The sequence below is a fragment of the Bufo gargarizans genome, chromosome 8 (genome assembly GCF_014858855.1).
Source record: "Bufo gargarizans isolate SCDJY-AF-19 chromosome 8, ASM1485885v1, whole genome shotgun sequence".
Classification (NCBI taxonomy): Eukaryota; Metazoa; Chordata; class Amphibia; order Anura; family Bufonidae; genus Bufo; species Bufo gargarizans.
This window is the reverse complement of record NC_058087.1, coordinates 48,331,008-48,354,914: the sequence shown is the minus strand read 5'-3', so window position 1 is coordinate 48,354,914 and position 23,907 is coordinate 48,331,008. Positions and strand designations below refer to the sequence as shown.

General features: G+C 42.3%; 2 protein-coding genes across 5 annotated transcripts in view; one reads left to right on the top strand and one right to left on the bottom strand.

Moving 5' to 3' along the window:
• Positions 1-2,353, top strand: part of PRMT2 (protein arginine methyltransferase 2) — a 33,414-nt gene extending 31,061 nt beyond the window's left edge. The window contains exons 8-9 of the mRNA XM_044304918.1: positions 1,968-2,136; positions 2,213-2,353. Of these exons, the coding sequence (XP_044160853.1) occupies positions 1,968-2,136; positions 2,213-2,245 (202 nt within the window). The 3' untranslated portion in view covers positions 2,246-2,353. The remainder of the gene's footprint in view (positions 1-1,967; positions 2,137-2,212) is intronic.
• Positions 2,354-2,485: 132 nt separating this feature from the next.
• DIP2A (disco interacting protein 2 homolog A) overlaps positions 2,486-23,907 on the bottom strand; it is a 105,132-nt gene continuing 83,710 nt past the window's right edge. For 2 of the 4 annotated variants that reach the window (XM_044304914.1, XM_044304916.1), the window contains 24 exons: positions 19,891-20,010; positions 18,976-19,090; positions 18,711-18,850; positions 18,497-18,633; positions 16,685-16,765; positions 16,327-16,454; positions 14,312-14,426; positions 14,030-14,231; positions 13,845-13,954; positions 13,676-13,756; positions 12,028-12,151; positions 10,137-10,258; positions 9,021-9,132; positions 8,250-8,359; positions 7,972-8,102; positions 7,649-7,817; positions 7,266-7,436; positions 7,058-7,087; positions 6,654-6,715; positions 6,518-6,575; positions 4,053-4,127; positions 3,796-3,970; positions 3,585-3,708; positions 2,486-3,501 (listed from right to left, as the gene is read on the bottom strand). In XM_044304914.1, coding sequence (XP_044160849.1) covers positions 3,249-3,501; positions 3,585-3,708; positions 3,796-3,970; positions 4,053-4,127; positions 6,518-6,575; positions 6,654-6,715; positions 7,058-7,087; positions 7,266-7,436; positions 7,649-7,817; positions 7,972-8,102; positions 8,250-8,359; positions 9,021-9,132; positions 10,137-10,258; positions 12,028-12,151; positions 13,676-13,756; positions 13,845-13,954; positions 14,030-14,231; positions 14,312-14,426; positions 16,327-16,454; positions 16,685-16,765; positions 18,497-18,633; positions 18,711-18,850; positions 18,976-19,090; positions 19,891-20,010 — 2,945 coding nt within the window. In that variant the 3' untranslated portion in view covers positions 2,486-3,248. Of the gene's footprint in view, positions 3,502-3,584; positions 3,709-3,795; positions 3,971-4,052; positions 4,128-6,517; positions 6,576-6,653; positions 6,716-7,057; positions 7,088-7,265; positions 7,542-7,648; positions 7,818-7,971; positions 8,103-8,249; positions 8,360-9,020; positions 9,133-10,136; positions 10,259-12,027; positions 12,152-13,675; positions 13,757-13,844; positions 13,955-14,029; positions 14,232-14,311; positions 14,427-16,326; positions 16,455-16,684; positions 16,766-18,496; positions 18,634-18,710; positions 18,851-18,975; positions 19,091-19,890; positions 20,011-23,907 lie in introns of those variants that run through there. The other 2 variants (XM_044304915.1, XM_044304917.1) reach the window with 2 other exon arrangements.

Below are 23,907 nucleotides of genomic sequence, written 5' to 3'. Positions count from 1 at the left end.
CAGCATGCCAGTCACAGGCAGAGTATACAGCATCCCCTGTGCCCTAAGACCAGCACCTTTTGAGTCTAGTGATCTGGCCACCCCCTCCCTAGAGATAACTACTAGTGTTGAGCGAAGTGAGCTTCAGATTCTTCATCCAAAACTTCGGAATAATACTGCACGGAGATTTGTCTCCGTACAGTATTAGAATGTGTGGGCTCCTATAAGCCAAAGTAAGTTATTTGCTAAGTCGCGTGGGACTTCGTTGAATAACTTTGGTAGTTGACTTTTAAAGAGGTCATTTGATCGGTCCAAAAACGGGGCGCCGCTCCGTTTTCCCGGTATTTTCGCTGATTTGGTTATACTGGGAGGAGTCTGCCCTGTTTCTCCCTGGGCGTTCCTTCTCCCAGGCTGTAGCTCTGTCCAACCGCAGCGCAGAGCTCACAGCCAGGGAGGTTTTCTTCTGCCAGACTGTGAGCTCTGCGCTGCGATTGGACAGCGCTACAGCCTGGGAGAAGGAACGCCCAGGGAGAAACAGTATAGCCAAGTCAGCAAAAATACCAGGGGACATAGCAGTTACTATGCACTTACTAGAATAATAGTAAGTGCAGTGAGATCCTGGGGCGCCGCTCTACACAGGCCGATAGTTATCTTACAATGTTTGGACCGATTAAAAGGTCCTCTTTAAAGTGGAAAACCACTTTAAAACCGAACTCTGCTTCGGTTCCGAAGTACTAGTTAACTAATGAAATTAGTAAACGAAGTCACACGCGACTTTGCAAATAACTTAATTCAGCTCACCGGAACCCATATATGCTAATACTGTATGGGGAAGAATCTCCGTATAGTATTATTCCGAAGTTTTGAACAAAGCGACTTTGGATGAAGCATCCAAAACTCGCTTTGCTCAACACTAATAACTACTAATGTATATATTAATGTATTTTTACACAGCTGCTCGTGGAGTCAGTTGACAAATGTCCTCTAAGACTGGCTATACCCAAAGAAATGTTGACTGAACTTTTGATTGGCCAAAACCAATCTCCTCCCATAAGTGTTCATTATTTTTTTTTTCAATTTCAATAGGAGACAAGCTGCTGTCAGGCATGTCTTGAAATCCTAAATCTATTAATTATTTCTTAGGCCTCTTGTACACGACTGTATGCCCTCCAAGATATGGTTCGTGAACGGGCCATATGTACCGTAGCGGCGTTGATCGTGCACACGGGAGTACACAGCATCATAGATTACAATGATGCTGTGGACGTCGGGCTGCCCACTCATAAGATCATATAAGTGCAGGACAATAGTCCTGCGGGTGGCCCGACGTCCACAGCATCATTGCAATCTATGATGCTGTGTGCTCCCGTGCGCATGATCAACACCGCTCCGGGACATATATCTCAGAGGGCATACGGTCATGTGCAAGAGGCCTTACATTTGCCAATGGGAGAAGCCCACATACAAATTAGATTGCAGAGCTCCAGTGATGCAGTTTTCTTTCTGAATGAGTGGAGTATGTGCTATATTGAAATCGAAATCTGTGCACATGTAGCACCACTTCTGTCCATTGACGCACACTGGTAGTATAGCTCATCCCAATTTATAGCAATAGCAGACACAACCCATGGAACTCTTTAATGATATTTTTCACTTAGAGGGGTTGCACCTCTTCTGCTCCATCTTTAACTTCTCTGGAGCAGTGATGTGACATGCATACACATTTGATCACTGCAGCCAAGCACTGACCTCAGTGGTCATGTGCCATACGTGCGGACATCACTGCTAAAGTCAGTGACTGGCTGCATTGGTCATGTGGATGTACGGTAGGTTATTAGTCCAGAAAAATAAACATAGGACAGCAGGGATCACCGGTGGATTGTTACTGGAGAAGCAAGGCAGTTAACAAGTAAGGTTTGCTTTTTTAATTTTTAGATTATTTTCTATAGCCATATTCTTAAGTTTTTGGACTCTTCCTTGTCCTGAAGGCTTACCCACTGGAAGCACACACTCTTCATGCTAGACAAGCCTATCCAAGTTCACAGCAATGACAGGATCACTGGCTCTGCAGTATTCAAGAGAAATCCTATTTGGAGACGTCATTTATCTGTCACTATAACCTGGTCTGTTACCAGTTCATCACTGACAACCGTGCAGGTGAGTACATTCCTGCAAGCTGTGAGGGCCAGAGGTTTGATCATCTGTTCATTGCTGTATTTCTTGGTTTTCACAGGATGGCTCCAAAGTATTTCCCATTTGGAGGTGATTCTAGAAGGAGAGATGGTATGTGATGCCACATGGAATTCTAGATGATACATACGACACCTAAGCAATAATTGGTGAATATTCAGCTAAATACCAAAGATGCCATCGGATGCTAGATCCATGCTTCTCACACTCTGGCTTTGCATCCTTTGTAAAACTGCATGCTGGGAGCTGTAGTTTCTTTTACAGGTTCCCGATATCTGAGCTAACTGATGACAATGAGACAAGTTTGAAGACAGTGCCCATTACTAAGGACATTTTTAAAATGTTTAATGTGCTTTTTATCATTTTTGTAATATAATATCACAGGTAACTGTCAGGCTCTGTAGTGCTTAATGGATTTTTTTTTTTTTCAAATTTCTTTTTTTTGCTATAAAAACTACAGTGTTAAAATTGAAGTGGTCCTGTCCCTTTTGTTCAGAACCAAGTAGGATGTCCTTTAGGTTGATGCACGTAATAAATTATACAGTCTCTGTACATAATTACATTCAGTTCAGTGATGAGAAGTGAAGTAGCAGCTCATAAAGGGCTGGTGAACATTCACACTTTGGAAAAATCCATCTTGGCTCAGGGGGCATAAGGTTACCCCCCCTTACACTAGATAAAATAAAATAAAATCTATGTGCTCAGAATTAGGAGATCCAAAGATTCACATTATTGCATGGATTTGGGCTCTGTAAGGCGACACAACACAAGGCAGGACGTACGCTGCACAGGAAACACAGCATTGGAAGGTGGGGGTTCAGGAAGCTACATCCAGTGCCACAGTAAGAGGTAAAAGTTCATTAGTTACATTCTGTTCTGAACATTCGTGGCATCAAGAGGGTTTGCCTCCATCTGTGACTAGGAGAACACCTAGGTGGTGGGAAGACAAATCGCCTGAGAAGGAAAACAGCAGCAATCCAGCACCTTGATGAATGGAAGTAGTATGAAGTCTTCTCTGCTCAGCTATGTTTCATTCCCAGCACATGGTTGGATAAGGCAGGAAGCAGCTTTTTCTTGTTTCACATGTTGTATGCTACATATATTGGATCAAGCTGATCAGCAAGGAATCCATCACGTAGGTGCATACGCTGCTTTTCTCCTCGTGAGTTGATGGGAATTACGCCTGGGTCCACAATGACGACAACACCAACAATCAGATAGTGCTCCTCCAAAACTACATTTGTCACTAGAGCCACTAGGTCAAGGGCCTCCTGCTCCGGTCCATCCAACTCTAAAACAACTACTAGAAGGTTTGTCCACGTGAAAACAGCACTGTTGGGGCAAAAATAAAAAAAAATTATAAAAAATTACAATTAAGACGAATTGAAAGAATTAATCTCCAGTTATAAACTCACCATTCAGCAATATTCTTGTGAGATCGAATCACAGACGTCTCTATATCAATGGGATGGTATCTCATTCCTCGTAATTCCAAGGTTTCATCAAGGGAGCCCACCACATACAGAGCATCATGTCGCTCTATGTAACACAATCAACTATTAATCACCATCACTTTAGGCTTTGTATTCTGAGCATCCTCTTTGCTCACAAATATCTCATTCTTACCTCCACTGGCATCAGTTAGCTCAGTTCTACGTAGAAAGCCAAGGTATCCTGTCCGTGCCCAAATGGTCTGTGTGTCACCAAAGCTGAGTCTTGCATTGAAGTGATCCGCATGCAGGGCCTCTTCTCCATACACAGTATAATACCCATTAGCATTGTGTGGACTGCACACCCAAACCTAGTAAGATATTTTCAAGAAATAAATTACCCATTGTGTTTTAAAAGTGACACATTTAGGCCTAATGGTACTGCTTACATACCTCTCCTAAATGAGAGTCTCCAAGGGGTCCATGGGTTTCTGTGTGTGCAATAATGACTTTCACACCGGGAAGAATCTACAAGATAAATATGACAGTGATAGGCAGTTTAGTGACAGCTGTTTTCGGGAGCCATGCAGTGGCCATAGCTGGAAGCAGAAGGCTCCATCCACTGCGTATCAGTCATGCCAGCCTACTGCAGCTCACCTCCCAATTTTACAAGTTTTCCCAAAAAACTGTATATCATTCTGTTCAGCATCTCACTCATTATATAATTACAGTGAGGAACAGAAGTATTTGAACACCCTGCGATTTTGCAATTCTCCCACTTAGAAATCATGGAGGGGTCTGAAATTCACATTGTAGGTGCATTCCCACTCTGAGGGTCAGGATTTAAATAAATAAATCAGGAAATCACATTGTATGATTTTTAAATAATGCATTTGTCTTGCACTGCTGAACACAAGTATTTGAACACCTGAGAAACAGCAAGAATTCTGGTTCTCAAAGACCTGTTACTGTGTCTTTAAAAAGTGCACCTCTACTCCACCTGTCTGAGCTCTTTAAAGACCCCTGTCCACCCCACAGTCAGTCAGATGCCAACTACTACCATGGGCAAGACCAAAGAGCTGTCAAAAGACACCAGAGACAACTTGTGGACCTTCGCAAGGCTGGAAAGGGCTACGGGGCAATTGCCAAGCAGCTTGGTGAAAATAGATCAACTGTTGGAACAATTGCTAGAAAATGGAAGAGGCTAAAGACGACTGTCAGTCTCCCTCGGACTGGGGCTCCATGCAAGATCTCACCTCGTGGGGTATCATTGATGATAGGAATCAGCCCAGAACTACAAGAGAGGAGCTGGTCAATGACATGAACAGAGCTGGGTCCACAGTTTCAAAGGTCACTGTCGGTAGAACACTATGCCGCCATGGTTTCAAATCATGCATTGCACGGAAGGTTGCCCTGCTCAAGTCATCACATGTCCAGGCCCGTCTAAAGTTTGCCAATGACCATCTGGATGATCCAGAGCAGGCATGGGAGAAATTAATGTGGTCAGATGAGACCAAAGTAGAACTTTTTGGTCTAAACTTCACTTGTCGTGTTTGGAGGAAAAAAAAGGATGAGTTGCATCCCAAGAACACCATCCCTACTGTAAAGCATGGGGTTGGTAACATCATGCTTTGGGGGTGCTTTGCTGCGAAGGGGACAGGACGACTGCACTGTATTAAGGAGAGGATGAATGGGGCCATTTATTGTGAGATTTTGGGCAACAACCTCCTTCCCTCAGTCAGAGCATTGAAGATGGGTCGTGGCTGGGTCTTCCAACATGACAACGACCCGAAGCACACAGCCAGGATAACCAAGGAGTGGCTCCCTAAGAAGCATATCAAGGTTCTGGACTGGCCTAGCCAGTCTCCAGCCCTAAATCCAATAGAACATCTTTGGAGGGAGCTAAAACTCTGTTGCTCAGCGACAGCCCCAAAACCTGACATATCTAGAAGAGATCTGTGTGGAAGAGTGGGCCAAAATCCCTCTTGCAGTGCAAACCTGGTCAAGACCTACAGGAAACGTTTGACCTCTGTAATCGCAAACAAAGGCTTCTGTACCAAATATTAACACTGATTTTCTCAGGTGTTCAAATACTTATGATCAGCAGTGCAAGACAAATAAATTCTTTAAAAATGATACAATGTGATTTCCTTGATTTTTTATTCTGTCCCTCAGAGTGGGAATGCACCTACAATGTGAACTTTAGACCCCTCCATAATTTCTAAGCGGAAGAACTTGCAAATCGCAGGCTGTTCAAATACTTCTGTTCGTGTGTGTGTGTGTGTGTGTGTGTGTGTGTGTGTGTGTGTGTGTGTATATATATATATATATACACACATATACATATACATATATACACATACATATATATACACACACACACACACACACACACTTGCAAAACTCTGATGACGATTCCCTGTAATATAAGCATACAGGACAATAAATCAATTTAGTCCTTTATTTAAATTTGCCAATTCACACTAAACAAAGTGTTAGGATGGTTTCCTTATTTTGTATCAGTTCTTTTGCTACATATTATGTAGTAATTTATATTTCAGTTTCTTAACTGTTTTACTAATATAATCACCCATGAGGTTATAAAATACCCCTGCGGACATTAACTCGTTTTTATTTTTATATTTTGCAGGTTTTTTTTACTGTAACTGCGGAATTTAACAGCCCCATTATAGGGTTAAACCGCCCCCTGTCATGCCACTTGTAACTGGCAGAGCTGTTCCAGGTCTGCAGGCACCCAGGAGCTCCACAATATAAAGGGGGCACTCAATGATCACTGGGTGCAATAAGCGAATGCCACTGCCTCTATTCACTACACTGCTCTAATTGCATACTATGTAGGGTAGAAAAAAAGAAGACTTGGTTGCTATTGGGTTATATAATCACAAACAGAAACTTACCTTTCCAGATTCCATTAAGGGCAGACTATGCGGTGAACCCCTCTCCACTAGTCGCACTCTTAAGAGAAGAGATAATAGTTACAGAAAAGGTTGTACGAAGAATCATATAAAGTAGGCGGACGGAGACTGTCAGTACCTGTCATGGCGCAGAGCTCGCATGTCTACATAGACCGTGGTTGGGTCAGGACCTGCAGTGCCCTGTAAAATAACATTTTTTTTTCCAACTGATAAACCAGACTTGGACATTATTCGGAGCAGGGACTGCCATGCAGGTGAGAAGCAGTACAAACACATTCTAAAAAGCACATGGTGTACAGTCCTGATCTACAGCCAGTTCTAATTCCGCCTTGCATCTAGGTAAACACTACTTTTCTGTCTACACAAGCAACTGAATCTCCCGCCTTGTGTGCGGCCTAAATCTGAACACATACCCCTTCTGCCATTCCTGTGCTGACACACACCTCTGCTGTACTGCCCAGCGGAGCCCAGAGCAAAGCACGCTTCAGTTAGCATGTCAGCACACACATGCAGACCCCATACCTGATCAGCAAGCTTGCCCAGTCTGTTGGGCTGAAAGAGGAACCATAAAGAGAAGTAAGAAACCAAACAATATGAGAGTGATGGAGGGAGTAATCAGAGGTTGTCAGAAGACACATCTCAACATGACCACTTGCTTTAATTATGTACAGAAATGTGATCAATACCTTGCAGATATCAATTTGCTAAGAGGCAGAACCCAAAAGCTTACCTGCAAACAAATGGCCACGTTGACTCGACAGCCGAATGTGGTGCTCACCGCTCGGGTGGACAGTCCCAGGTCTTTGAACAGCTTAGAGAAGGACTGCGTGAGTGAGATCCGTGGCCTTTCTTCTGCTACCACCATACATGTGCGCACACAGGACAGGTTCACACCCCGGGACTGGGCAAGGGAATGAACACATCAGGGAAAGGATTTAAGGTTTAGGAAAAGGAACACCACATAGAAAGAAAAGGAAAAAAAAACGGTATGTAACAAGAGGGTGAGCTGGGGAGGTAAGAAAAAAAATATACTGGTTTAGGACAAAATGAGGGAAGACAGCTAGAAATGGTGAATAGACAAACACGATCTTACAATAATGAATAGATTCTTACCTTAAGGGTGCCAGTTTGTGTGCCCAAACCTCTGGTACACATCTCCATGACCGAGTAAGAGCAGAAAGTGACACGTACTTTGTACTGACTAACTGCACTGAGCCATAGGGATGCATTAGTCTCCAGCTCGAGAGGGGGAACTAGGATAGATTGATGCCCAGAGTAAACACTGTATAAAGGAGATAAAAGGCAATTAATACATTAAGTAAATTACTAAAGAGAACCCCTCTCCCCCTTTGTGAACACTATACACAAATTAATATGTGCATCTCTGCATTGAGTAAACTTTACAACATGAAGACAGAGTGAATATGAGACTTTACCTGCACAAGCACCAAAGGGCAAAGCCCAAGCCACAGTATGGGTCTAAACAGATAGCAATCTGCCGAGATGGGTACAACTCGCATTGCAGTTTTATGGATCGACATAAGGCACTGCAGGCTGAATGAGACATCTGCAGATGAAATAATTAAGACCAACTTAAATCGACAAAGGCACAATTACTGGAAGTGGTAGACTAAAGCCAAGTATTTACTATAGGTAATGTATACATACTTATGAAGGTAAACTCATGTCCTGTACCGAAACATTACTGTCTTACCTTCACTCCAGCTAAGATCCCTGTGGTAGACACACTGAAATCCAAATAAGCCAGGGTATCTGGTGACGTTGGCCTGAAAACACGAGCTATTTTCTTCTTGGGCATGTCTTCTATGAAAACATGAAAGCAGAGGGCATTAGTAGCGATAATGAATACTCATTTAGTGTACGACTACACTGGTCGCGGCCAGGATAGCAGAGTAGCGGTGATCTCAAGGTAATGAATTGGATCGCTGTGCAAGTCGCAAAAAACCCAACAGTGCTTTTTTTTTATGACTGACGTAGTCATCCCATTTTTTTTTTTTATAAGGAATCACCGCTACTCTACTATCCTGGCTGCGATAGATGTCGTGCAACCAGTGTAGCCATACCCTTATTCTGTAAACCTTTCCTGTGTTCACTACTTCAGTTGAGACTGAAGATCACCCTTTATTACACACATGGACTACACATTTACTAAGAGTTTTCCGTAACTTTTGTGGAGTATAAAAGTAGAAAAATGATGGTGTACACCATATTTACGTCATCATTTGCGACTTTACTGTTCTCACCACTTTAAAAAACTGGGTGGGACTTAGCAGAAGGGGTTTGGCCTCCTCAGCTAGTTACATTTACTATAATTTACGGGAAAAACTGGTGTAAATTATAGTGCAAATTTATTAAGAGACTTATGCCTCTAATAAATTTAGCTCATTTTATGCCAACGGACTTTATATTAAGACTGGCGTACCATTTACAGCCACACATTCATCCATTCTACTAGAACTCTTACCAGTGTCCAGAATGGTTGGCCAGGTCTTGATGTCTACAGCAGCAGCAGCTTCTTTTGATTTAAGCAAACGCATTATTGCTTGAGTTGTGAGGATACAAGAGGACTTGCTAACCTGTGAACAAAAGAATATCTGCTCACCACGGTAAGGTTGTGGAAGGGGTGTATGTCCCACCCAGGTTCCTCAACTGGGTGAGGTAAGTAAAATCCAGAAAGATGGCACTGGCTTCAGCAAACTTAGTTGCTGGAGCTATTTTTGTTAAAGTTCAAGGGCTGGATTCTATTTAGACTGGGAAGGTAGGTTTGGTAGTGGGACCTCCCAGTTCACCCCCTTCCAGGTCATGCTTTCCCCTAGCCTGAGGGATCCCCAGGTGTAGTCCAGTCTGTCAGTCTGAGAAGCTATGCCTGGAGAAGCTAACCTGCAAGGTTGGAGCTTGGGTAATAACAGACGGTGAGGTTGTATGAAGCCATCTCTCTCTTATGTTGTGAACTGTAAAGGTGAGCTAGAAAAACGCTGTGTATTAGCCAATGCCTAGACTGGCAGGTATTAATTTTTGTTGTTTTATTTTGTTATGCTGGTGCTGTAGTCTTGATATAATGTAGTTATGATATAACTGGGGAGGGTTTATCTGTATATGCTGACCAGTAATAAAGCACTCTTTAGACTTAAAAATTCACTGTGGTCTGTCATCACTACCCTGCCTGAGAGAGCGATCCCTTACTGGGTTGTCCAGGATTTCAATATTAATGGCCTATCCTCCCAATTAGCCATCAATATCAGATCAGTGCAAATCTCGCATCTCAGCGGTTTACTTGTAGTTCCAGCACTGGATCTACACAACTCTTGTCCATTGTTTATATATGGCACTGGAGCTAATCCCAAATAGCCGATAGGCAGGTATATGGGGTGTCAGACCTTCACCGATCTGATATTGATGGCCTATCCTGGGGCTAGGCAATCAATATCAAAATCCTGAACAACGCCTTTAAGATGTAGTTTGGCACCAATTATAAGTATTTTAGACTGCAAACTGGTGAAGGTATTCTTTACATTGACCTACCCTGCGCATACAACTTGTGGATAGGACACAGACAGACATACATTCTGGATGCACTAACCTCTACAATCATCTTCACAGTAGGCAAAGTGGTAGCAAGGTTTTGCGGGTGTGGAGGACGCACGGTGATGGGAATACAACCAGCATAAAGGCAACCAAAAAATGTGGCAATAAGGTCAATGCCTAAGCAAACCAAACAAACATTAGTATAGAAAGTGGCATCATTTTACAACACGAGTAAATAAAACTGTATTTAAAGAGGACCTGTCACCACCCCTGACATGCCTATTTTAATAGCTTCATGCATTCCGAGTGTAATAACAATTCTGGAGTATCTATTCTTAGGACTCTATGTTGTGAATGAATTTCTAGCAGTCTACAGTAAGGGTACAGAGGGGTGGTTTGTACCTGCACAGTCTGAAAATGGCAGCGCTGATTGAAGAGAGTGAGTATATGCAGGTACACCTAACTGGTTACCTCCCCTCTGTACCCTTACTGCAGACTGCCTGCAATGCATGCTTAACTTCTAGTAGAAATAATAAAGGAATGGCACAACATAGAGAAGAATAGATGCCCCAGAATTGTTATTACATGGGAGATGAATGTAGCTGTTAAAACAGGCATCTCAGGAGTGGTGAAAGGTCCTATTTAAAGAGGACCTTTCACTCGTATACAAACTAAAAACTAACTATCTGTGGGCAGAGCGGCGCCCAGGGGTCCCCCTGCACTTACTAGTATGCCTGGGCGCCGCTCCGTTCGCCCGGTATAGGCTCCGGTGTCTCAGCTCCGTCTGTTGTATTGGACTGATTTTTTGTAGGAGGCGTGTCCCTTGCTGTAGTGCTGGCCAATCGCAGCACACAGCTCATAGCCTGGCTAAGAGCTGTGCGCTGCGATTGGCCAGTGCTGCAGCAAGGGACACGCCTCCTACAAAAAATCATTCCAGTTACAACAGACGGAGCTGAGACACCGGAGCCTATACCGGGCGAACGGAGCGGCGCCCAGGCATACTAGTAAGTGCAGGGGGACCCCTGGGCGCCGCTCTGCCCACAGGTATAGTTAGTTTTTAGTTTGTACACTAGTGAAAGGTCCTCTTTAAGGCTGAGTTCACATCAGCGTTCAGCCTTTCCGTTCTGCATTGTTATAGGAGCAGGAAAACGGAAAGGACGGATTGGGCACATAACTGAGGTGAGCGGAGCCTACGGACCCCATAGACTATAATGGGGTCCGTTAGGTTTACGCTTAGAAGATGATTTTGGAGCGCAGACAAAAGTCCTGCATGCTCCGCTCGGCTCCGTTATGTGCCCAATCCGTCCTTTCCGTTCTCCTGCTCCTATAACGGAGCAGCAGAACGGAAAGGCTGAACGCTTGTGTGAACGAAGCCTAAGGCTGTGTTAACATTAAGTTTATGGCTCTTGTTTATATACATATATGCCAGGATGTATGTGTTAAACAGATCCTTCAGACAGATACCATAAAGGGGCATTTGTTATTCTTAGGGTCCCATCGTTAAAGGGTGGGGGGGTTGCTCTGATGAGTTTTTATAAATGAAATCGTTCTTTTAATTAGTTTTTTTTTAAAATTAGAGTACTCGATTAATCGTTGGATTAATCGATAGAATACTCTATCACAAAAATAGTCGATAGCTGCAGCCCTAGTCTACGATGCTATCAGATTTAAAAAAATAAATAAAATTGCCAGCCAGAGGCCACTCTTTTGGTCTCACTAATGTAACCAAATGGACACGTTTGGGATGTTGGGAACTTTTCTAAACGCACTTTATAAACCTTAAGCTGGCCATGCACATTCAGTAGCTGTTGGACAACAGCTATCTCTCCCGACTCCCCCATACATACATGTTTGGTTCAGCAGAGCATGTCACCTATTGCTTATCACTTAAACACAACAGCCGCATACCTTACAGAATTGTAACACATTGATTCTGTTGCTCTCACCTGGAGGAAATACAAGGGCTACATGATCCCCAACATTGAGACGAGCTTTCTCTAGTAGCCCAGCAGCCACACGTTCTGCTCTCTTGTGCAACTGCAAACAGGATGCAGAGCTGACCACAGCACCCTGTGAATGGTAAATCAAATAAGGCATACAGTAGGTTAAGAGTAGCAAGCCTCCAAGAGTTACAGAACGAGGCATCACATGATAAATCCTATTCAATTAGTGGCTATATTCCCCTGAGTGCTTAGAATGCAATTCTCATATCCATACAATATAAGACCTATTTATGCTGAAACTTAAAGAATTTTTATTATTTCGACGTTACTAAGAAGAGATGAGACCAAGTTCCGGCAAACAACTCAGCACTCGTTTACGTAGCTCCCATTGCAGTGCATGGGTGCTATAGAAACAGTGTAGCACAGCAGGTTGTGCCGTTTCTGAGCTATGGAAACAGCATAGCTTGCTTTGCTGCGCGGTTTCTGTATCTCCCATGCACTGCAATGGGAGTTACTGAAACTTGGCAAGCGCGGAGCTGCTGCACTGTTCCCCCTTGGTCTCATCTCTCCTCAGTATCTGTGAAATGAGACAACCCCTAAAAGTTGTTTGCCAGGACTTAAAGGGGTTATTCCATGAATAATGTAAAACATGAAAATCAGAGATCATATAGTCCAGGACAATATCTTTCTAACAAATCTAGAACCAGCCCTGTACCTTATATGGATCCCGAGATCTCCCCATTCATTGCTCTGCTAGATTTATATCAAGCTGACAGCTCAAGAGGAGTGTATTGTCTGCTGCAGCTAAGGGGGCGTGTCTCAGCTCTCCCTATCACAGCTCAGGAGGCGTGTCTCAGCTCTCCCTATCACAGCTCAGGGGGCTTGTCTCAGCTCTCCCCATCACAGCTCAGGAGGCGTGTCAGCTCTCCCTATCACAGCTCAGGAGGCAGTTGAAAGATCAAACTGAGCATGTGCGGCCTTCTTAATGAGCAGGTTAAAGAAATAAGGGGCACTATACAGATGCATTTTATTGAATAACTCAGTGGAGATACAAAATTTTTAATTACATGCAATTGTAAAAGTATTCAGATTTAGGTGCTGGTTTGAAAACGGTAAAATATTTTTCGTGGGAGAACCCCTTTAAATACTGACAAACTATCTTCAGGACAGGTGATCTATATCAGATCGGTGCAGGTCTTACTTCTGGCACCAATGCCGATCAGCTCTTGGAAGAGGCCGCAGCACTCCGGTAAGGAGCGCAGCCTCTTCCTTGGCCTGGGATGTCACGTACCTCGGTCACAAGGCCTTTCTGTAGCTCAGTCCCATTCAAGTGAATAGGACTGAGCTGTTATATACAATGTACAGCAACATCTTTGGTACAACATGATGTCAGAGCGCCCCTTCAAACAGTGGAGTGGCGGGAGTCGTCGCCTCCCCCCTCATTGATCTGATATTGATGACCTATCCAAACAATAGGTCATTACTATCCAAGTTCCAGAAACCCCTTTAAACAAATATGTGATCCTTTATATAATGCATCTTGCAAGGTGAGATAGAATTATTTAACACAAAAAAACACCTTTAACCTTAACTAAGTGTTTTACCCAACAATACACAAAGTCTTGGCAAATGATACAATAAAGATCTTCACCTTGGAATTAAGCAGGAGAAGCAGAAGATGATCGGGAGTGGTTTGTGCCCTCCACTGTAAAACATCAGCCAGGTACAAGAACTGCAAGTACAAACAAAGATTGTTTAAGAAAAGGTTTTCTAAAGGCCACTAGCACAAAACCATTAAGACAGTGTACATTTGGTTCTACCTTCTTTGCCTGGTCATTGTCTTCTAGCTGTGAGACATCCCTTCCACAAGCCTGTGCAATTCTTTTTCCAGCCACTAGGTTTCCCACAATCATGGAAGCAGGACCCACATCTAGGAAAATAAACCAGACATTAATTTTTCTTGGAACATGTTCCTGTTATGTATGTAAAAAAGTATGCAAAATACCTGGCTGTTTCTGTCGAGGTTTTGGCAGATTAGTGACGCACGTGTGCGGGCACATGAGAACATTGCATGGATGCAGAGAACCCTCTAAAAAGTGATGCTTTGTTTCAGAGATGTGAATCCCACCTAGAGGTGCTTTGGGAAGAGTGTTTGCAGGTACAAGTGCCAGGCAGTACACACCCACTTGGTGAATGCTGTCTATTGCCTGTAGAAACAGAAAGAGGATTAAACCACCACTAGTAAACTGGCTTCAGCCCAAGATTCTAGTGGAAATCAGCCAATTACCTGCAGTATTCTACTCATCCACTGGAAGCTGTCCTCTTCTGAAGAGTCTGGGCGCTGCTCAGCTACCAGTACAATCCTCTCGTCATGCAGCACGTTTACTGAAAATACGGCTATCCTAACAGAGAGCAGAGCATACAACCCCACATTAATAACTTCTCACTGCACCTTGTTATTTGCTTATGCTATTTTAAAGGGTATCTGTTATCAGAGTTTTCCCAAATAAACTGGCTCATCTGTTGCATGTGCGCTTGGCAGCTGAAGACATTTGTGTTGGGGCTCATTCACACAAACTTTTTTTGCGTTCCGTATACGGAACCATTCATTTAAATGGTTCCACAAATAAAATAAAAAATAAATACGGAATGTACTCCGTATGCATTCCGTTTCCGAATTTCCGTTCCTTTGAAAGATAGAACATGTCCTATTATTGCCCGCAAATCACGTTCCGTGGCTCCATTCAAGTCAATGGGTCCGCAAAAAAAACGGAACACATACTGAATGTACTTTGTATGTCTTCCGTATCAGTTACGTTTTTGTGAAACCATCTATTGAAAAGGTTATGCCCAGCCCAATTTATGCAATTACTGTATATGCCATATGGAAAAACAGAACGGAAAAACAGAACGGAACCGGAAACACTACTGGGGGGAAAAAAAAAAAAAAAAAAAAAAAAAAAAAAAAAAAAAAAAAGGGAAAAACGGCCCGCAAAACACTGAAAAAGACATACAGTCGTGTGAACGAGACCTTTGTCCCATGTTCATATGTGCCTGCATTGCTGATAAAAATGATATTTTAATATATGCAAATTAGCCTCTGGGAGCAATGGGGGCATTGCCGCTACACCTAGAGCAGGCATGGGCAACCTGCAGCTCTCCAGCTGTTGTAAAACTACAACTCCCACCATGCCCTGCTGTAGGCTGATAGCTGTAGACTGTGCGTGCATGATGGGAGTTTTAATTTTGCAACAGCTGGAGAGCCTCAGGTTGGCCATCCCTGACCTAGAGTCTCTGCTCTCTCTGCAACTTCCAATCCCTCTGCACTGTGACATGTCCAGGCATGATGATGTTTTCACTGACTGGTCCTGTCAAAATGCAGAGGGTGTGGCTGCTGCAAAGTGAGCAGAGCCTTTAGGTGTAACAGTAATGCCCCCGTTGCTCCTATAGGTTCATTTGCATATATTAAAACAATTATTCTAAAAAATGCAGGCACATATGAACATGGACGAACACATCCCTTTAGCTGCCAAGCGCACATATAACAGGTCAGCCAGTTTCATAGGTACAAATCTACTGACAGATGCCCTTTAACTGTCAAGCACCTGTTTAAAAGGGATGCCCAAAGTGGACAACTCTTTTAATGTGGTTAGTAGAGGTCATAAAGGGGCCCTAAGAATGCAAACCTCCATTGATCAGAACAGAGAGCAGGTTTAATAAGTGACTTCTGTTACAGAGGACAGCTGGAATCAGTATTCGCATATACAAGTGAAACTCAAAAAATTTGAATATCGTGCAAAGTTCATTATTTTAGTAACGCAACTTAAAAGGTGAAACTAACTTGAGAGACTCATTACATACAAAGCGAGATATATCAAGCCTTTATTCATTATAATTTGGATGATTATGGCTTACAGCTTATGAAACCCCAAAGCCACAATCTCAGGTACCCTTTGCTCAGGGGGTATGGATTAATTAGCTGACTAGAGGGTGACACTTTGAGGCTAGAATATTGAACCTTTTCACAATATTCTAATTTTAAGTTGCATTACTGAAATAAATGAACTTTTGCACGATATTCAATTTTTTTTCGTTTCACCTGTAACTGCTGGCTGGGCTTTTCCCTCTGGAGATAATAGCTAACCCTCTTGCAAGTAACTGTGGGACCTGCATGATTGGGGTTAGTCCAAAGCGCCCCTCTGTATGCACTACCTCACATAAGCGGTGGCTTATACACATCATCCCTATCTTATATGCACCAAACATTTTCTAGCTTGGTTAAGACCCATTTCATATTCTTACCTGCCTCTGTAAACAAACTTCATTGGCTCTACAGCGAGGGCTGTTGCTACTACATCATCGCAGCTGTGCCTGCGTCCACTTACGACCATCTGACCATCCACCTTCCCAACAACAAATACCAAACGCTCCTGCAGGAAGTGAAAGATATAACATAAAAGTTGCCAAATGTTTAAGAAGAGGTCTTTGAAAAAAATATTCAATTTCTGTGATTGAAAATCAGTGCCATTCTTCTAAATTAGGGTTTTTAGGGCAGCAAGCACACAGATTTCTGCAATCCCTATTTACATTGAACTGGTTTTCAGTCGAAGAAATGTCTGCAAACAATATCTACCACATGTGAATTCACAGGAATACTCACTGGCCCAATGAAGCCTAGAAGCCCAGTTCTAAGAAATGGCTGGCTAGAAACGGGATCTCCATTGGCAGTAAGTGGCATAGTCTGAGAGACAAAAAAATAAAATAAAAAAATAGGAGGATAAGCTCACATATTTTATATATATATATATATATATATATATATATATATATATATATATATATATATACACACACACACACACACACATACATAGGGAGTGCAGAATTATTAGGCAAATGAGTATTTTGACCACATCATCCTCTTTATGCATGTTGTCTTACTCCAAGCTGTATAGGCTCGAAAGCCTACTACCAATTAAGCATATTAGGTGATGTGCATCTCTGTAATGAGAAGGTGTGTGGTCTAATGACATCAACACCCTATATCAGGTGTGCATAATTATTAGGCAACTTCCTTTCCTTTGGCAAAATGGGTCAAAAGAAGGACTTGACAGGCTCAGAAAAGTAAAAAATAGTGAGATGCAGAGGGATGCAGCACTCTTAAAATTGCAAAGCTTCTGAAGCGTGATCATCGAACAATCAAGCGTTTCATTCAAAATAGTCAACAGGGTCGCAAGAAGCGTGTGGAAAAACCAAGGCGCAAAATAACTGCCCATGAACTGAGAAAAGTCAAGCGTGCAGCTGCCAAGATGCCACTTGCCACCAGTTTGGCCATATTTCAGAGCTGCAACATCACTGGAGTGCCCAAAAGCACAAGGTGTGCAATACTCAGAGACATGGCCAAGGTAAGAAAGGCTGAAAGACGACCACCACTGAACAAGACACACAAGCTGAAACGTCAAGACTGGGCCAAGAAATATCTCAAGACTGATTTTTCTAAGGTTTTATGGACTGATGAAATGAGAGTGAGTCTTGATGGGCCAGATGGATGGGCCCGTGGCTGGATTGGTAAAGGGCAGAGAGCTCCAGTCCGACTCAGACGCCAGCAAGGTGGAGGTGGAGTACTGGTTTGGGCTGGTATCATCAAAGATGAGCTTGTGGGGCCTTTTCGGGTTGAGGATGGAGTCAAGCTCAACTCCCAGTCCTACTGCCAGTTTCTGGAAGACACCTTCTTCAAGCAGTGGTACAGGAAGAAGTCTGCATCCTTCAAGAAAAACATGATTTTCATGCAGGACAATGCTCCATCATGTGCGTCCAAGTACTCCACAGCGTGGCTGGCAAGAAAGGGTATAAAAGAAGAAAAACTAATGACATGGCCTCCTTGTTCACCTGATCGGAACCCCATTGAGAACCTGTGGTCCATCATCAAATGTGAGATTTACAAAGAGGGAAAACAGTACACCTCTCTGAACAGTGTCTGGGAGGCTGTGGTTGCTGCTGCACGCAATGTTGATAGTGAACAGATCAAAACACTGATAGAATCCATGGATGGCAGGCTTTTGAGTGTCCTTGCAAAGAAAGGTGGCTATATTGGTCACTGATTTGTTTTTGTTTTGTTTTTGAATGTCAGAAATGTATATTTGTGAATGTTGAGATGTTATATTGGTTTCACTGGTAAAAATAAATCATTGAAATGGGTATATATTTGTTTTTTGTTAAGTTGCCTAATAATTATGCACAGTAATAGTCACCTGCACACACAGATATCCCCCTAAAATAGCTAAAACTAAAAACAAACTAAAAACTACTTCCAAAAATATTCAGCTTTGATATTAATGAGTTTTTTGGGTTCATTGAGAACATGGTTGTTGTTCAATAATAAAAATAATCCTCAAAAATACAACTTGCCTAATAATTCTGCACTCCCTGTATAGATCATCCCAGTATGCACCTTTCATTCAATATTACACACCTCAAAGATATTCTTGGTAATTCCATGAAGACCATAGTACGCAGTGCCTGTGGAGTTTGAGGAGACACACAGCTCTCCAACTTCATCCGTCTTACATAGATATGGTGCTCCCTCCACTTTTACCACACACATGGTGGCTACAAACAAAAACTATGAGTCACTTCTGTATGGAAGCAAGAAATACTGGACAAAGAAGATCAATGAATCCTCTTACCCCCAGGCATTACTTGTCCCACATCTTGCACAGTAAGAACCGACAATTTCTCCTCCGTGTCTGCTCGAATGACACCATAACTTAACCCGTTCATTGACAGAACTACCTTTCCAGGAGGAACTCCACCTAGATCTGGGGGTCTAGAAAATACAAAATGATGGAGGGTCAAGATAACCAAAACTAGAGCAGTAAACTTATTTCAAATACAATGGAAAGAAGCGAAAGGCATTCAGAGTTGACAAGACATGAGTATAAAGTAATTCACCTGCGCATGGACACTGTGAGAGCCTCGGATGAACTGGCACAAGGACAGATCACTTCTGGCCTCAGACCTCGCGACTGGAAGACGTTAAGGAAGGCATCACAAGATGATATAGACCCTGAAAATACAGACACTCTTTTTTAAATTGTAAACTCCCTATTAAGAGTATGATACAAAAGATTTTATGGAGACATTTAAAGAGTATTCATCTCTTGCAGCCTGGATATGGCAGCTATGGAGTGGACTGTACTGTTCCCGAAGCTCCCATACAAGTGAATGGTATAATCTTCAAAATTGTGCGACCATTAGCCACTATACACCTATGGGTTTTAGCCACACTGCCTGTTCTTAGCCATAGGCTATGACTATAGGAATATATATATATATATATATATATATATACACACACACACACACACACACACACACACCTTGCCCCCTGAGGAAGCTAACGTGAAACGTACGTTGGGGTTGTCCAGTTCACGGTTCTATTATGGATGATTTATCAATCTGATACATGTACTTGTACTTCGGCACTTTGCACTTTATCTATCCTTGTATGTACTGTTTTTGGATCTTCATCTAGTTACATTATTTATGACTTTACCTGCATCCTTGATATCTGGCGTCTTTATCTACCTATATACTTTGTTATATCTATATGTATCTATTTATATAACACAGGTTATTAGCCGTGATATCTAGATTGACATTTATATATTTATATTTATTTGCTCATTACTAGTGGTGTCTGTCTTTTTTCTGTGTGTCCCTCATTCATCACAGTTTTGTATTTTATCTGTATTTTATTACTTCTGGTCTTGTGTTGAGACTATAATAAAGTTTATATATATATTCATTTCTGTGCTGGCCTTATTTCTTTCTTTGGTGTTTCATTTTATGACTATAGGAACTTACATGGATTGGCTCCATCAGCTACAATCAGCATTCTCAGGGAGCCTAGGCTGACGTCCCGCTGATCTCTCTGTGCCAGAAGAGACCAGTGCATGTCTCTAGACTTCACTAGTGCAACACGAGCTGAAGAAAGAACAAACACGTTCAACTACAAGTCCTGTTTCAGAATTGTGGAACATTTAAAACCATCTTGATAACCACAAAAAGACATTCAGAATAAAAGGAGCTCATAATACACTTTTATAGCATATAAAAAAAACTAGGCTACTCTTTACATAAAACCTTTAGAAAGTTTTTGGCTTGTTAGCCATCAGTTCATGACAAGGAAACCATGCTCTGTGGAGTAAGAGTGCTAACAGCTCCTAGACACATTTGAAGGGAGTCCTTAGCGGGCAGCCCAAACTATGCCCTAACAGGGCATATAGCTAAGAGTGGTTTTTACAAGAAAACTCCTTTAGGTTGGTTTTACACATTTTTGTTTTGCATTTTTCTCGAAGATTTGCTGCTTTTTTTTCTACTGATGTTTGTTACAGAGTTTATTAGCAAATCACGCAAATGGATAACCGCAATTAAAACGTAACATTTAATTAAAGCTATGTTAAAAGATGTGGGCCGATGAATCAAATTTTTTTCCCAAAAAGCATGTAGCTTAAAGCCTAGGAGATGCGACAACTGGCTACCAAACGGTAAATATATTATAAAGGTGACAGAGGGTAGAGAAAAATAGATATTTAAGAGACAGGGATACTGGGTTGCTAGCCCTATGTGTCCCTGTATCTACCCAATAGACCCTTTAGATGACCCTTGAAATCACTCTTCCAAAGTAACAGGGACTTCTCAGTTTCGTCAAGTAATATGGAAACAGAGACAAGAAGAAAGGACTCCTAAATAAAATCAACACAATTGTCCCAAAGCGTTTCATTGGCTTCCGCCAAATCCTCAGGGGACCAATTCCAAAAATGATATTAGGGATGAGCGAACTTTGTGTTTCAAGTTTGGTATACAAGGTTCGGGTTTTCTAAGAATTCCATTATGGTCCATGATAGCGGAATCCATATAAGTTATGGTCCGTGGTAGCGGAATCTATAACGGAATTCTTAGATAACCCGAACCTTGTATGCCGAACTTCAAACACAAAGTTAGCTCAACACTAGTTATTATACCAAGGAACCCAGTCAGGGGTCCCTGGAACATTCACAAGGCAATATACAATGTGTCCAATAGATCCTCAATATGGCTCAGCATTGGATCTTCTGCGTGTGGCAGCAGGTAGTGTAAAGTCCTGCTTATGACCGCAGCATGATGTGATGTCCTGCGTATGGCAGCAACCATATGAGCGTCTCACCAACCGACTTAAAGTCGCGCTGAAACGCTCAAAAAAATAATAAAGATACCCCACTGGCCAAACACATTGAAGTGGATCATGGGGGAGATTTTTCCCAACTTCGATTTATGGGCATTGAGGCTGTTCAGCCACTTGAGAGGAGGTGAATGGGACAAGAAAGTATTGCAGAGAGAAACCTGGTGGATTTGTTAACTTAAAACAGCCTATCCCAGAGGACTAAATGAAAAATTACTTTTTGGTTGTTACATTTGATACTCCATCATTGTGAGGTGGGACCCTGTTTGTGCACTTTCCTCCTATTAATATTTGCCAAGTTTTTTTACTATCTCCACTTGGCATGGATATATAGAGGGTCAGTATAGCTACTTGATTGTAGGATATACCTGTACTTGTATTGGGGTCCATCTAAATGGATCCACTCTGGACAACTAGGCGAGATCCTCGATTTATTTATTCCCAAGTGTATGGAATTGTTAGTCCACTTAGATCTGTAATTGTTCTCTAGTTCCTGTACAGTGCTTGTAATCTTGTTCATCTGGCCTTTGTCCCCTGCGACACTTTGGTTGTTAATCGCGTAATATCTACCATCGAGTCATTTCATAGTAACTCCTACTTTACTTCAAGTCATTGTTTTATCGCCGATTGTTGATTGTATTGAGTACCTGTAAATGAAACCTCTCTTTGCCTTGAGCGCTTATCTAGACTTTAGGTTGCGTTCAACGCATTTTTAAATACATAGACTGGTATGTAGTGGGAGGCGATCTAAGCCCAGTCGCCTCCCACATCCCCGCCTTTGCTCCCGCCTGGCTGTGTCACCATGTAAGGGGGCGGTCCTATATCTGGAGGACGCGCTCTCAGGCCGGCTCTTTCCGATCACGTGGTGGGTTCAGTCATCTGACTCCTCACGTGATCGACCTTTTGATCGGTTATGTGATACCAGAGGGCGGGGTTTTGAGTGTTTTAGTGTGGCTGGTTGGTGAGATGCTCATATGGTTGCTGCAATTCACAGGACGTCACATCATGCTGCGGTCATAAGCAGGAGTTTACACTACCTGCTGCCACACGCAAAAGATCCACTGCTGAGCCATATTGAGGAACTATTGGACAGCTAAGTACACATTATATATTGCCTTGTGAATGTTCCAGGGACCCCTGATTGGGTTCCTTGGTATAACATCACTTTTGGAATTGGTCCCCTGGGGATTTGGTGGAAGCCAATGAAACGCTTTGGGACAATTGTGTTGATTTTATTTAGGAGTCCCTTCTTCTTGTCTCTGTTTCCATATTACTTGACGAAACTGGGCAGTCACTGTCACTTTGGAGGAGGGATTTCAAAGGTCATCTGGAGGGTCTATTGGATAGATACAGGGACACATAGGGCTAGCGACCCAGTATCCCTGTCTCTTAAATATCTATTCTTATCTACCCTCTGTCACCTTTATAATACATTTACCGTTTAAAGCCTAGGAGATGCGACAACTGGCTACCAGGCTACATGCTTTTTGGAAAAAAAAATGAAATTATTTTTGATTCATGGGCCCACATCTTCTAACGTAGCTTTAATTAAATGTTAAGCTTTAATAGCGGTTCTCCATTTGTGTGAATTGTTATTGGAAATACGGTTAACGCAGAGAATACATAGCTTTGACTACAGCAATTTAGTTGTGTGATTTTCTTCCAGAGTTTATTAGGCAAAAATGGCCAACTCCAGATGTCAGCTGTAGGTCTATGAGAATTATGAAATGCACTACAAAAATGCATTTGTAAAGGCATTTTTCTTCAATTACAGTGCATTTTTGGGGTCAGTGATTTAAAAAAACAAACAAAAAAAAAAAAAAAACACCACTGGCTATGGCTCCAATATCCCCTCATTATCTGGTATTTTTTGTGCCATAGATATCTATAGTTTTTTGTTTTGTTTTTTTGTTCTGGCTTGAAAAATAAAGTCTAACTTATGTTTTAGACTAATTCATCATCAATAATTACGGTACCTAATATATAATGTACATTTCACATATTTACTGTTCAGTAGTTATAAAAGTAGTTTTCTTCCTCTGCTACCCACTGTGTTCCCTCATAAATAACCATGGCATCGACCTGTAGTTCTGAGCTTTTGTTAGGTCGAGCATGCTCAGTGTGTTGCCATCAGTTTTCTAGTTAAATGTGTTGTGAAATATAGGGCGTGTCAGTGTGCTGCTGATTACAGAGGGGCGTGACCGGACTGTATATCAGGCGCCAATCAGTAAACATCAAGGAAAGCTAGGGATTGTGGGGATTGTAGTCTTTGAAGTTTTGTGAGGGAAGATCAGGCGCTATGATACTTACAGGCTCACACAGAAGCTAGACAAATGGATTGTAAGGTAAATTGAAGCTCTGGTTATATGTATAGGTATGGGTTCTGGTTGGATCACAGCTTGCAGCCTTAATGCAGTTTTTCAAAAATTAAGTTACTTTACCGGAATACTACTTCAATACTGATCGCCAAGATAGGCCATCAATATCGCATCAGCCGCACCCTTGCCGATCAGCAGTTTCAGAGTAGCTCCAGCGCTGGAAGTTGCTGTAGAAACTACACAGCTCCGTCCACTGTGTAGTGGATGGAGCTGGTAACTGCAGCGCTGCTCCAAGTGATGTAAATGGGAGGAGTGCTGCAGTTACAAGCTCAGTCCACCTTG